Consider the following 15,032-nt stretch of genomic DNA (forward strand, 5'->3'; position numbering starts at 1 on the left):
CCGCATGTCCGCTTGGCCCGGACCTGGGCGGCTTTTTGGGATTTCCCCCCGGACGGGGATTTGGAGCCCAAAAAGCCGGACATGTCCGGGAAAATCCGGACGTATGGTAACCCTAGAGAAGCCAACATAGCACTCTCTACACTAGCGCTTAAGTCAGTCCCACAGTAAGCGTTAGTGTCGACATAACCTAACAAACATGTAGTAGGGAATAATCCTGTACTGGCAGGGAGATGAACTAAGACAGCCTAAGAGGTCTTCTCCCCCTCTACATGGTGTAATTGCCTGTCTGTTGCTTCTATCCCCTAGCCCAGTGTTTCCCAGACTTGGGACACCACTTGTGTAGGGAAAGCCCCTGGTGGGCTAGGCCGGTTTGTTTACCTGCCACATTCGCAGGTCCGGCCGATCGCGGCTCCCACTGGCCGCGGTTCGCTGCTCCAGGCCAATGGGAGCTGCGGGAAGCGGCGGCCAGTACGTCCCTCGGCCTGCGCCACTTCCCGCAGCTCCCATTGGGAAACACTGCCCTAGCCCATCTAAGTGATGACTAAAGTCTTCTATACTAATCCTTCCCGCAATGCTCGTAGGTCCACCGGCCAATGCTCTTACATGCTTCATATACAGGACATCCCCATTTAACTGAACCTCAGTTAAGCTAAACTTCCATTTTGCGGCAATTCACTATGCCCTCTAGGGTCACACCCAGCAATAGGTACTTAGTGTAGACAAGACCTTCACACCACGTTCCTATATGGCTGCATTTTCTGTGAAGCGGTGTGAAACCCAGAGATGGATTAAGATGTGATCATTTGCTTTGAAGCCCATAGTCTGAACACAGTTTCCTAATTTCTCACTGGCTTTTTCACTACCTTCCACCAGTGTCTTGAGGCCCTTCGCTTCTGGTCAACCCAGGCCATGTGTGGTATTAACCCATCCCTAGTGATACTAGAGAAAAGCCACATAGTCACTGCCATTCGCATTGCTACTTGCAGTCCTAGAGAGGGTAAAATGCCATCACGCAGGAATGCTGTCCAAGCATGGCTAGTTGCCACGGTGAAGGGTTTTCTTTCATGGACTGGGACTGGGGAAGGAAGTGGGATAGGAAAGAACAAAGGAATTTTTACAATCCCACGCTGAACTCAGAGCGCTTTCAGGTTCTATCTGGTCACAGGTGAATTCCACTTTCCCCTCCCCTGGCACAGAGACTCAGACTAAGGGCTGCAAAGTGGCCAGGAGGGAAAAGGGCATCTTTGGGAATAATATAGTAGGTTCTAGTGGCCACAGAGCTTGGGTGAACTCTAAGAAGGGGTGCTTTTCTGTGTGCTTTCTGATTAAGTTAAACCAGAAAGCAAAATATGTTATAAACACTAATCCCTAAGGAAAAGATTTGACTCCAACTGTTGCTGCTGAGTCATTCCACCAGTATATGGGCTCAAAAGGACTCCTCCCCGCACCAGCTTTTACTGGGTATGCATGCTTTTTAAAACCAGAAATCCCATGGAAAATAAAATTACAGCTGTAGAACAAACATTTTTCTGCAGACTGCTTTACTTTCCTGTCATGGGAGAGGAATTCCTGTCCAGCTTGGGAGAGCCCCACATAACAAAAGCTGTCAATTTCCATTTGGAAAGAAAGAAAACAGAAAACATCTATCAGCAACATCCATCAGGCCAGGCCAAACAAACAGCATGGGGGAGCTCTGCAGCAGACTGCAAGCTCCAAAAGCAAATAAATCAGCCCCTCCAAAAATGAGTGTTAGAAAGCACTGGTGAAGAAACACACACACCCCCCCACACCCACCCCCACACCCACCAAGGTGCACAAAGTTTGCTCTGATGAGGAAGGTATTGCCTGCAGTGTTGTTGTAGCCCTGTTGGTTCACAGGATATTAGAGATACAAGGTGGGTGATGTATTGTCAGCTTGCCAGGAGCCAGAGGGGCAGCACTGAAGGTGCACACGATAGAGCAGCTTATTGCCCCCTTATCTCTAATATTGCAAGATGGAATCGGTTATCTCAGCAGGCTAATACGGGAGCCTCCACTCAAACCATGATGGAGATCTGCATCCAGAAGCACATCTTCAAAGGACATGGTCTGGACTTTGACAGGAAGAACGTAGGAGAGGTGGTGTGTGTCTTTTACACTGTGAGCTGGGATTACCATTGATTTTGTTTGTACAGCACCTACCATAAGGGGCCCAACCTTGTATTCTTTAGGCACTACCACAATATAGATATCAAATATTAAAAGACATAATAAGTAATAGAGAAAACAGTCTAAAATGCAAGCTACCTTCCTTACTTGCTGTAATGCATTACTCACCTTGGCTTAGCCTACAGCTAATTTCCATGGCTGGATTCCATTCTCCATTCTTGCACGTCAAGTATTTGTAATCTCCCTTTAGCATGTAGCCTTCATCACATACATACTCTATGACGCTGTCGGATGTCAGAGGGTCACTGCAAGGAGTTGGATGGCATTTGTAGCCTCCATTCTCAGGCTCCGGTGGACGGGGGCAAACTGGAGGAAAAGGGGAAAGGAGAGAACCCATCATGAAGATGTTGCATAGAGGAAGACTCCAATTGTGCAAGTACTGCAAAAATCAACTGAAAATGTGGCGCATGCTTGTAGTTCCTCCTCCTGGCTTCTGAGAAGTATTTTGTTACTAGAAATGGGAAGAAACATCATGATACAGCAATGACACTCCACTACCTGGGTTTCACCCCTACCAAATCTAGTGCAGTTGTTGAATGCTAGGTTTTATTCCAATACTATAAGTTAGCCACCAAGTCAAGGAAGGGTCAAAGAAAGACTTAAAAAACCAAGGTAAGTAGAGCATGTCTACACAGCAAAAAAAACCCATGGGTCAACTAATTTGGGCTCTGAGGGCTCATGTTACAGGGCAAAATAAATGTAGACGTTCCCATTCAGGTTGGAGCCTGGTCTCTGCGACCCACTCCCTCCTTGCTGGGTTTCAAAGCCTCGGCTCCAGTCCAAGCAGGAACATCTACACTGAAATTTGGGTGCAGTCACGCTGCCGTGGGGTTTTTTCCTATCTCTTCAGTGTAGACATACCCTAAGAGACATCCATAGCAGTGCCACTTGTAAATTGCTTCAAGTGTGGACACCTCTCTCGACAGGCCCATAAAGTCCTTATCCTATGTCTCCCCACGCGGTAACTTCATTATTGAATTTCTTCTCTAAGGTCTAGGCGGCTTAGTCAGCCTGCACAACTTGATATGGAGAGAGAACAGTTTCCTTCCACTCAAATGAATTATAGAATCATAGGACTGGAAGAGACCTCGAAAGGTCATTTAGCCCAGCCCCCACACTCATGGCAGGACTAAGTATTAGACCATCCCTGACAAGTGTTTGTCTAACCTACTCTTAGGAGATTCCACAACCTCCCTAGGCAATTAATTCCAGTGCTTAACCACCCTGACAGTTCGGAAGTTTTTCCTAATGTTCAACTCTTGCTGCAATTTAAGCCCATTGCTGCTTGTCCTATCCTCAAAGGTTAACTAGAACAATTTTCCCCCCTCCTTTTTATAACAACCTTTTAAGTCCTCAACAACTGTTAATCAAGTCCTCTCTCGTCTTCTCTTCTCCAGACTAAACAAACCCAATTTTTTCAATCATCCCTCATAAGTCATGTTTTCTAGACCTTTATTCATTTTTGTTTTTCTTCCCTGAACTTTCTCCAACTTGTCCACATCTTTCCTGAAATGTGACGCCCAGAACTGGACACAATACTCCAGTTGAGGCCTAATCAGTGCAGGGTAGAGTGGAAGAATTACTTCTATCTTGCTTACAGTATTCTTGCTAATACATTCCAGAATGATTGCTTTTTTCACAACAGTGTTAAAACTATTGACTCATTTAGCTTGTAATGCACTATGATCCCGAGATCCCTTTCTGCCGTACTTCTTCCTAGGCAGTCATTTCCAATTTTGTATGCGTGCAACTGATTGTTCCTTCCTAAGTGGAGTACTTTGCATTTGTCCTTATTGAGTTTCATCCTATTTACTTCAGACCATTTCTCCAGTTTATCCAGATCAGTTTGAATTTTAATCCTATCCTCCAAAGCACTTGCAACCCCTCTGCAAACTTTATAAGTGTACTCTCTATGCCATTATCTAAATCATGGAGGAAGATATTGAACAGAACCAGACCCATAACTGATCCCTGCAGGACCCCACTCTTTATGCCCTTCCAGCATGACAGTGAACCACTGACAACTACTCTCTGAGAACAGTTTTCCCATCAGTTATTCATCCACCCTATAGTAGCTCCATCTAGGTTGGATTTCCCTAGTTTATGAGAATAACATGCAAGACCGTATCAAAAGCCTTACTAAAAATCAAGATCATACCATATCTACCACTTCCCCCTCCACCAGGTTTGTTATCCTATCAAAGAAAGCTATTAGATTGGTTTGACAAGATTTGTTTTTGACAAATCCATGCTGTTACTTATCACTTTATCTTCTTGGTGTTTGCAAACTGATTGCTTAATTATTTGCTCTATTATCTTTCAGGGTACTGAAGTTACACTGATTGGTCTGTAATTCCCCAGGTTGTCCTTATTTCCCTTTTTATAGATGGGCACTATATTTGCCCTTTCCCAGTCCTCTGGAATCTCTCCCGTCTTCCATTCGTTTTAGAAAATAGTCGCTAATAGCTCAGATATCTCCTCAGTCAGCTACTTGAGTATTCTAGGATGTATTTCATCAGGCCCTGGTGACTTGAAGACATCTTATTTGACATGAGCAATGCCCAGGTTGGGGATCTTTGCCTCAGATAAAACAGGTGCCCCATTTGAGGGGAAAAGCAGGGTCTAATACCTGAGCCCAGCTAAGAGAAAGGAGGGCAGACAGATGAAATAGCCTCAGAGCTAAGCCCAGCTGGCAGAAAGATTCTTATTTTGTGTTTGTTTTGGTACAGACTTTGGACCCTGCTAAAAGAGAGAGAGTGTGTGTGTGTTTTTGTAGTAACCTGGCCAGAAGGCTCTGCCGGAAGCCATCAGAGCTCCCTGAAAACCTTGTTGGGGAAAACTGAGGCCGAGCAGTTGAAGCACTGTTCCTCACAAGGAGGTGCATAGTGGGCAGCATACTGACAACACGGTAACTTGTCTAATTAGAAGGGGCAAATGCATATCAAGGCCTCGTGGAAAACCGAAGACAGTTCTGCTACATTTCTGCCAGTATAATCAATAGCCACAGAAGGGGGAAAAAAATAGAAAACGAGGAAATTGGCATGAAAACAGGATCTTTGCTGCTTATGATTTCATCTCCTCTGGCAGCTTGCTGTTATTGCTGGCAGCATGCAGAGTCTCCGATAGGCTCTCCACTACCACCACTTATCAACTGAGGAACCGGTCCTATTCTGAAGGTGTTCCTCCTCCAGTAACCTGGACAGTGAAAAACATATCAAACTGAAGCGAATATTCTTACATTATTCAAACACCGAATGCAGGAGAGAAGAGTCCATCACTTCTCCCTTTAAATTCAGATCAACATCTCAGTCCTAGTGAGGAAGCTTGGTTCATATTTAATAAAACACTTTGGGGCCTGAATAAATTCAAGTATTTTACTTTTTACCACAGAGGGTTACCCACACCCTCTCTTGTAATCTCTGATGTACACATCTTCTGACACATGCAGAGGAGTGATGGTGCTATAGTTTCACCCATGATCCCAGGGTAACTGGATGGTATTACTTAAAATGATCACCAATGAAATAGTTAATCCTGACTTAACTTGGAAAGTGACAGTTTACACTCCACAGTGAGATGAGGGAGGGCAGGTCATATCTCTTAGGACCAGATGCTTTGTACAGAGGACCTAAGGAGAAGAGGGGGAGTATGGGAAGAAGGAATCCTCCTTCCAGTCCAGCAGTATGGTGTGCTATAGCTATAACCCTGAAATTTGGGAGCAGACGGCACAACACTTGTACTCCCACTACACAGGGGATGTATAGAGTCACTTAGTAGCAAGCTAAACAGCCACTGCTCTGCACTGCCCTAGCCACACCAGACTCTTCTATGTCGAGTCCCCTCAAGTGGCCTGACCCCTCCCCTGCACAGCACCATCACAGTGGTTCTGCCGAGTTTAGGGCCTGCTTCATTTACAGGGGGAGGCAATTTAAGCATCTAGCCCAACGAGCTATTTCATCATGTCTGTCTGCATACTTGGGACTGCAGTGGGTCACATTCTAAGTAGTGTCCCAACAAAGATCCCCCCACCCCCTCCTTTTAAATGAACGTTTAAACTGATAGGTCCAGAAACCTGCTATTGGAACATACTGCTGAGAAGCAACCAGCTCAATACAACCCAGGGTGACGGAAGTAAGGTATCGTTAAGCCAGGGGTCAGCAGCCTTTCAGAAGTGGTGTGCCAAGTCTTCATTTATTCACTCTAATTTAAGGTTTTGCATGCCAGTAATACATTAACGGTTTTAGAAGGTCTCTTTCTATAAGTCTATAATATATAACTAAACTATTGTTGTATGTAAAGTAAATAAGATTTTTAAAATGTTTAAGAAGCTTCATTTAAAATTAAATTAAAATGCAGAGCCCTCAGGACCTGTGGCCAGGACCTGGGCAGTGTGAGTGCCACGGAAAATCAGCTTGTGTGCTGCCTTTGGCACGCGTGCCATAGGTTGCCTACCCCTGGTTAAGCAGTTTTCATGTCGACTCTAACCACTAAGGCAGGGGTAGGCAAACTACAGCTCACGGGCCGGCTTTGGCCCGCGAACTGTTTTAAGCCGGCCCACAAGCTCCCGCTGGGGAGTAGGGTCTGGGGCTTGCCCCGCTCCAACGCTCCAGCCGGGGCGCAGGGTTGGGGGGGGGGGGGGCACACCATGCAGCTCCCAGAAGCAGCCGCATGGCCCTGTTCCGGCTCCTACGTGCTCCAATGGCCCCCTCTGGTGCTCCAATGGGAGCTGCAGGAATGGTGTCTGGATGGGGTAGTGTGCAGAGCTGCCTGGCTGTGCCTCCAGGGAGGAGCCAGAGAAGGGACATGCCACTGCTTCCGGGAGCCACTTGAGGTAAGCGCCACTCAGAGCCTGCACCCCTGAGCCTCTCCCCACGCCCCAACCCTAATCCCCCTCCTGCCCTCTGAACCCCTCGATCCCAGCCCAGAGCACCCTCCTGCACCCCAAACCCCTTATCCCCAGCCCCACCACAGAGCCCATACCTCCAGCCAGAGCCTGCACCCATTCCTGCACCCCTGCCCCAGCCCCGATCCCCCTCCCGCTCTCCAAACCCCTTGATCCCAGCCCAGAGCCCTCACCCCCTCCCCCTCCCGCACACCAACCCCAAATTTGTGAGCATTCATGGTCCGCCATACAATTTCTATTCCCAGATGTGGCCCTCAGGCCAAGAAGTTTGTCCACCCCTGCACTAAGTGTACATCTCCATGGGAACTAAAAACTCTTGGTCAGCCAGCTTGGGTTGAGGGGCTGTAAAATTGCTTTGTAGACATTTGGGCTCAGGCTGGAACCCAAGCTCCAGGAACCCATGGGGGGGGAAGAGTCCCAAAGTCCGGGCTCCAAGCCCAAGCGTCTACAGTGCAATTTGTAGCCTCGGAGCCTGAGCTCCATGAGCCTAAGTCAGTTGACCCAGCCAGCCGCAGCCGTTCCATGGGTCTTTTATTCCAATGTAGAGGTACCCTCGCTACACAAGCATCTATGAGTTTCTTCTAGTCTCCATTCTTTTGCACTGTATTCATGCATGCCTTTTATATCAGAAGCCCTACTGAGTAGGGTTGCATTTCTTTGTTTGGTGTGCTCTCTATTGTAAAGGGCTATGTACACCAGTGATGCTATATAAATTACATACAAAAAGCTTTACTTTAAAAATGTTAGGTTACACTCAAGCAGTTGAAAGCTTGCAAATACCAGAATTTAGGTTACCTAAGCAACCTTAATTCAGCCCCCTTGTGTGTATGAATCAGAATGAACAGTCTTCAATTACATGATCACATGTTTTCCCTCCAGAAACCCGTGGCCTCATTCAGTGCAAAAGATGGATGATGCTCACGGAATGAAGCAGTTGAATATGGTTATCCTCATCATTCAGTGATCCCTGCCTTGTTTACTGCATACAATGCAATGATTACAGAATTAGTCATTTCCTCATTGACTTTTCTAGGGCGCTTATTGCCATGGGATCTGAGTGCCTCACAAATATTAATAATTCATCTCCACTGTGAGGTAAGAGTATTTCCATCTGGATTTTATACCCCAGGAAACAGACATGGGGAGACATGCCTAAGGCCAAATGATGACTCAGTAGCAGAGGCAGAATTAGAGCTAAGCACCTCCCAACCCTGTGTTGCTTCTTCCAGTCCACATAGCCTTAATGCTACAGGGGTTAAGCATGCACAGCTCCCAATGACTTTAATGGCAGCTGAGTGCTCAGTACCTCGGCAAACCAGGCACTGGGTGTCTCAAGATGGTACCCAGAAAATGAAGAACATGTGGCTATAAGCCAAGCTTTCCATTTAATGACTTATCTAAATTCTGGAATTTCCTAGCTTTTGAGTGCTTGATTTTGCACCCTAAATAATATTTTTGAGTTTTTTGTATGCAACTCATTAGGTCTTAAAAAGGAGTGGAAAAAAAACGATTTTGTGCAACTAATACCATCCTCGTCGTGCATCAGGAGCAAGGTCTAAACCCCGACCATTCAGCACCATAGCACTCCTTGAGCTACAGGACTGAGGGAACCCATCCCAGTTTCTCCCCACTCCTCCCTTGAATACCTAGGGGACCTTCTTCCCTATGTGGTGTCACCAGAGGGGTGGGTTTCCAGGTGGGCCACTGGGGCTATGTGCTGAATCCAGAAGGAAGACTTAGTCAGGGGAGAGCCCAGCTTGTCTCTCTCTTCCCCTTTCCCTGGGAGGTATGTAGATGTGAGAGTGTATGGGTGTGTGTGAAATTCCTTCTCCATGTAGTGCCCCAGAGAGGGGAATGGGCCACTGACACAGTGTGTGGTGTCTGGAATACAGTGGTCAGGAAGAGTTTGGCCTAATTCTCTTTCCAGAGAGACATTCTCCGCTAATGGGTTTAGTGCAGTGTGGGGGCCCAGCCTTACATTAGAATGCTCACCTTCAATGTGGCATGTTGCCAACATGTTCCCCATGGACACAAACTACAGAAGGGAAATGGTGATTTTCCAAAGTTATTTCTCTCCGTCAAACCTGAGCAGAATTTCATCAGCCAAAGAAAAGGCCCTTCTCTGGCCCTCAGGCTTACTTCCTGCCAAAGACCTGCTGCACATCGTCTCAAAAATGTCACAGGAATTCTTTATAATGGAAAGTGTTAAGCAACCTAAAACCAGGGGGAGCTGGTAGCCAGCTCTACAAGGTAAATGGCACTCACATTTTCACTGGCTTTTTTATGCATCTGAAACCTTAACAGAATTCCTATGTATTTCTTGCCTCATCCCCCTCCAAAATGGTTTAACTCTTGTTTCTAGAAGTGTGAACAGTGCACAGAGCTCCGTGTTGATGAGACACTTACAGCATTGTGCCAAGCAATGGAGGGAAATAAAATAAATCTAGATAATCGCAATTTCAAGCTTCCCAAGGGAATATTACAGCCCTGGGTGAGTAAAAGCTATTTGGAAAGCTATGCCTATCCCCTTTGCACAGCTTGCTTTTAAGACTCTCTTATTAGGGTAAGAACTATGAACACAGCCTACTGGTGCGAGGGGCCAAGGTCAGATATTTAGGTTTACATGGCTCTTCGGAGAGGTTGTTCTCAGCCGGGAAGGGAGAGAGGGAGAGAAAAGAGGGAAGAATCACAAGGTAAGAAAGCCCAGCATTTGAGTATCGTTGAAATCAGCCCAGCAGGAGAGAACTGCCATCTCCAGATTGATGGGCAGGTTTAATCTATGGGTACGTCCACACTACCCGCCGGTTAGCGATCGATCTATCAGGGATCGATTTATCGCATCTCGTCTAGACGTGATAAAATCGATCCCCAAACGCGCTTCCCGTCGACTCCAGAACTCCACCAGGGCAAGAGGCGGAAGCGGAGTCGACAGGGGAGCCGCGACCATCGATCCCGCACAGTGAGGATGGGAGGTAAGTCGATCTAAGTTATGTCGACAGCTGAAGTTGCGTATCTCCCCCCTAGTGTAGACCAGCCCTATGTATCAGGATTTCTACTAGGGCAGTTCTAAAGGTGTCAGACATCTTTATTCACTGTCATTCTAAATGCAAGACAAGTAGGATGTTTGGTTTCACTTTGTAAAATAAAAAGCGACAAAAGTCTTTCCTTGCTTTATATCACATTTCCCCTTCTCAATAATCAATGGGACACAGAAAACTGCTGCTAACCTCATGTTATCAGTAGATGTTCTCAAGAGAACTCTGCTCTCCTTAGAAGGGAACTAACCACTTTCATGTCAAAGTTGTAAGGTTCTTTGAATAAATTTGTAATGGTCCTTTAAATAGTTGTAAACAGGACAAAAGAGTAGGAAATCTTCTATCATGTGGACAAGAAAAGCTACCACAAAATGAGCCTCCTAGACTCCTACCCCCAGCAAGACTGCTATTGTCTTCTCCATTTACTTCTTTCCACCAAACTCATAGCCAGACATCCTTCCAGCTAAGAGGGGCTAGATGTGGCTTCCTCTGGAGCTGATCAAAGATGTGTAAAGTCAGGTAGTGTGGTTACCTAAGTGTTATATAGGTGTTCCTTGGCCTTTGCTAGCCTGGGAATATGCTCAAGTTCTGAACTCTGATCAAAGATGGTGCTGTAAAGAGTTTGTGATGAGTTGTAAAAGATAAGCCCAGATCATGTGTGGTCATTAAAGATCCCATGGCACTTTCTGTTACGGGGGGGATACCTACTACAGCTGCCCTGTTCCACCCCACAGTGACCTCTCAGCAGTGGGTGAGGCAATTCTTCCTTATTTTAGGAGCCCCGTCATCATGAAGCATGATTTATATGTAATAGAAGACAGATTATAGCTATGACTGGCAATTAGAGAATTTCATATCTTTTTCCCCAACTGAATATTCAATCTGGTTAGTGGACCTTGGAGTTGCCACTTAGTGAAGGAATAAAGCATTAAAAACCCAGTCATTCCTTACAGGAGTAAGGAGCACAGTTTCTCTTTATTTTGCTATGAAATGTAGATAATCCCACGAAGTGGCAAAGTCACATTACAACACAGACCATTAGAAACAATCCAAGAAATCCACACAAGCACACTGGATAGCAAAACATAGACTTCCACAACAGAAGAATGACTCCCAAAAGATTGGATTCTCCAATGCCCTTAGATACCAAAGAACAAATAGAGACAAGCAGAGTCTCTACCACAATGTGGATTTACATAAAGTATAGGTTTTAGGATCATAACCAAAAACTAATAGAGTACTTGAACCTGACAGAAATAAACCTCCACAATTAGCCACTCAGTCACAATACAAACAGATAAGGAATCTGCTGTGGCAATGAAGGAGTGTAGCACAATCCACTTACATGCAGGTTGAAAGAACAAACTAAACACTTAAATCCACATAACTAGATGAAGGCTAATATTAGCAGCTTGTCATAGGATTACAAAACCCATAGACATTTATCTTATTGCCCAATAGTGACGCCATAAGTGATGCTAGAAAGGCACCAAGGTCAAAGTCTTATGTTCCTTTCACAATGTGTATTAGGAAAATTTATACATGCTTAACCTAAAGTTTCCTTTACTCAGCTGGCCAGGTCCACAGATCCTATAGCCTGCTTGTTGCAGCAGTGGGTGTAGAACTCAATTCCATCAGTCACTGACTCAGATACAATTCTGCTGCCAGTTTAGCTGGTGGGTGGGTGTGTGTGTCAGGGGAGGGGGGGCAGAGGGCTCCGTGCGCTGCCCTCACCTCCAGGCACCTCCCCTCGAAGCTCCCATTGGCCAGGAATGGGGAACCGCGGCCCTCTGCCCCCAAGAACTGTGTTCCCTCCTCTCCTGATTCAGAGGATCTGCAACTGACTTGAGACAAACCCTGAATCTGCCCCCAAGAACTGCCTTTATCAGCATGAAAAATACAGTAGTGCTGCTTTACAAGAAATAGCTAGTCCTGTGTATTCAGAATCATAGGACTGGAAGGGACTTCGAGAGGTCATCTAGTCCTGTACTCTGCACTCATGGCAGGACCAAGTATTATCTAGACCTCTAATATTATTCTGGTAAAGTCTGCTGAGTGCGTGTCTCATGCTAACCCATTTGCTCAATCTGGTGGGCAGCCATTTCTTTACAAAGGAGGACAGTCTACCACCCAGCTGTACTAGGGGTCATGTCTGTTTAGTGATGTGAACAGATCTCTTGGAAACATCACCTCTGGAGAAATTTCTCCTTGATCCATTTTATTTTCTTTTTCTGTACTGGCTCTCTTTTACTGTAAGTGCTTGTGGAATAGTCTCTAGAGGGATGTTTACCCTTGCAATATAGTCACTATTCCCTTTTACACCTCCTGGCACATGGTAGGGTTTAGTTGGGGTCCCCCCACCCAGGTCTTAGCCACTACTTTTGCCCATCTGCTCTCCTGAGTTTTCCTCCAGCATATTTTGATGTAGCCAGGAGCAGCTCAGCTTGGATCTCTGCTTTCCAGCAACATGGCCACTTATGCTTATGTTACTGGCCACAGCCCTGGCTGAGAAATGTAAGACATGTAAAGACTTATACAAGATAAATATAGCAACTAGGAACATCTTTCAGAGGCTTGTCCTCAGCCCCTGGGGCTTTTTGACCTTCATAACAAAAGGAAGCAGGACAATGAGTCTGTCCATATCAGGGTCACCTGAATGAAGCAGAACGCTGTGGAAGCCTACAGTGGTCTTCAGTAACGTTTTTGAAAGTCCCCAAGTACCCTAGCATTTTTGAAAATTTCACTTCTCCTCTAAGCTAAACACATTTGAGAGAAGTTTCACACCATTGTTAACACTGGTTCAGCTAGACCAGCACTTCTCAGCCCGCGGCCCGCATGCGGACCAATTAGCACACAGCTGAGGCCCAGGTGTGTTAAAAAATTCAAAATTTGCCACTCTGGTCTAGCAGGGGGCGGGGCTGGCTGAGGGGGAGACAGCCTAAAGCAGCCTGTAGGAGCACTCCTGCCAGCATGGGGCTGGTGAACGCTGCAAGGGGACAGAAGGTGGGAGAGTGGGTTTCTGAGCAGTGAGGAGGTAGGGAGCACTGGGAACTAGGGGTTTGCCGGGGTGCTGCAGCACCCCAAAATTTTAGGTAGGGCTCCGCTCTTGGCCAGACCCTGCACGCTCAAGGTCTGGGTCTAGGTCTGGCTGCCTGGCCCTGCGCGACGGGGTCTGGCTGGCAGGGTCCAGCCCTGCGCTACAGGGTCCCTGGTTTGGCTGCCTGGCTCCACTCTTTGCCCCCTCTATGGAGGGGTCTCTGGGTGGGGGAGTAGGGGGAGCGCTGTGGTTCTCAACCTGCAGCCCACATAACGCAGGTAAACAGGTTGAGAACCACCGAGCTAAACCGTTAGTCATGTTCAGAGCCCAAGCAGAGAGGCTGCCATGCCAATTGACATGGTGCTGAAAATGGTGTCTGCAGCCGGCAGGGACCCCGATATGGCTCACACAAGCTGAGGAGCAAAAATCAGAATTCTGTGCCTATGTATTTTACGTAGGAGCTTTTTCAGAAAGTAGAAATTCTAGGCTCTGGAAGATTTCCCAAAAGGTACCAGCCAGATGGTTAGCAAGTGACTGATATGTTTAGAGATCCTGCCCCCGGTTCAGCTGCTGGAAGAAGGAGCATGCGTCTTTTCTCACTCCTCCACAGTTCTGTCCAAGAGGCAGGGTAGGTCTCCACTCTTACACCCCTTTCCTCGCCTCCTGGTTGTTTTCAGAGTGTAATTGGGAGCAGGTAAGAGAACAAGAGGACTTTGCTGGTTTACCCCTACCTCAGCTTCCTTTTAGGGTCCCTACTCCTTACTGAACATATCCCAGTGGCTGCCTCTGGTACCCAGAGATTTCCAAAGCAGAGCAGCATAAACTTCACATGATCATTTAACAGTGTCACTACTGCCTTTAGGGTTCTGAATAGCAGCAGGAAAACGGACCAGAACATTGATTTCACTCTGTGCTGCTTGGCAAAGCTACGAGCAGCAGCAAAAACACCAGAGATGTCTCCCTGAGTCTGCAGTTAGACAACACTGTATTAGTTTACATTTGATATGACATTTGAAAAGTTCTCATAAGGGCTAGATTTTTTTTGTTTTTAATTTTAAATTCTGCAGAAATTGATCGCCTAGACCCCACATTCACAAGGGAAAGCTCCCCACTCAGCACTAAAATATGCTCTGGCTCACAACAAGGGAACCTAAAGCACTGGTACAGAATGAATGAATCCAAATGCCATTTTCAGCACTGAAAGCTTTTATTATATAACCCTTCCCAGCTGGTCGCCAGGAAATCCATTGTCCAGCCTAGCTCCTTTTCTCATGAGAACATCACATGCCCAGAGGGTTTGGCTAGTCAGCTGTTACTGTCTTGGTAAAGATATACAGGCCAATTACTATATCACTAAGCCTTTAAAGGGCTCCTATGGTCAAAGCCTTCTGCTATACCATTGACTGGAAACATGTCTGTGGGAAGGCCAGCATTGCAGCTATCCCAATTAAGCCATCTGAAACAGTGATTACACAACAAAAATTCCAAAGATCTTGTAGTCAGGACTCTGCTTAAACAATACAGGGCCTTCCATAACCCACACATTTCCTTCCTTCCTTCCTCAGGCAACACTTGTGTTTGGTTACAAAATTCTTTTGCTGAGAGGGAGATTATGAGTTAAGAGGACCAGACATCATCTGTCCTCAGTGTTAAACAATTGCATGTCTCACTCCACACCTGCAACCCACCATCAACCCACAAAAAGCAAAGCAAAGCAAAGCTGCCATCTCAGGAATTCCTCCCTCAGGAAGCTGTTTGAGTGGGGAGTGGTGTCTGAAATCAACAGCCCTCTTTATGCCAGCTGTACCAAACTAATACACTCCCCATTGCCCCATGGGAAAACTATTCC

At 46.4% G+C, this 15,032-nt stretch overlaps 1 protein-coding gene across 1 annotated transcript in view; it reads right to left on the reverse strand.

Annotated features, from left to right (window-relative positions):
• The window catches only part of SUSD6 (sushi domain containing 6), a 122,599-nt gene that overhangs the window by 10,487 nt on the left and 97,080 nt on the right, over nucleotides 1–15,032 (reverse strand). Inside the window, exon 3 of the mRNA XM_034769324.1 lies at nucleotides 2,317–2,514. Coding sequence (XP_034625215.1) covers nucleotides 2,317–2,514 — 198 coding nt within the window. The remainder of the gene's footprint in view (nucleotides 1–2,316; nucleotides 2,515–15,032) is intronic.

This window comes from Trachemys scripta, chromosome 4 (assembly GCF_013100865.1).
Source record: "Trachemys scripta elegans isolate TJP31775 chromosome 4, CAS_Tse_1.0, whole genome shotgun sequence".
In the NCBI taxonomy this organism is placed as follows: domain Eukaryota; kingdom Metazoa; phylum Chordata; order Testudines; family Emydidae; genus Trachemys; species Trachemys scripta.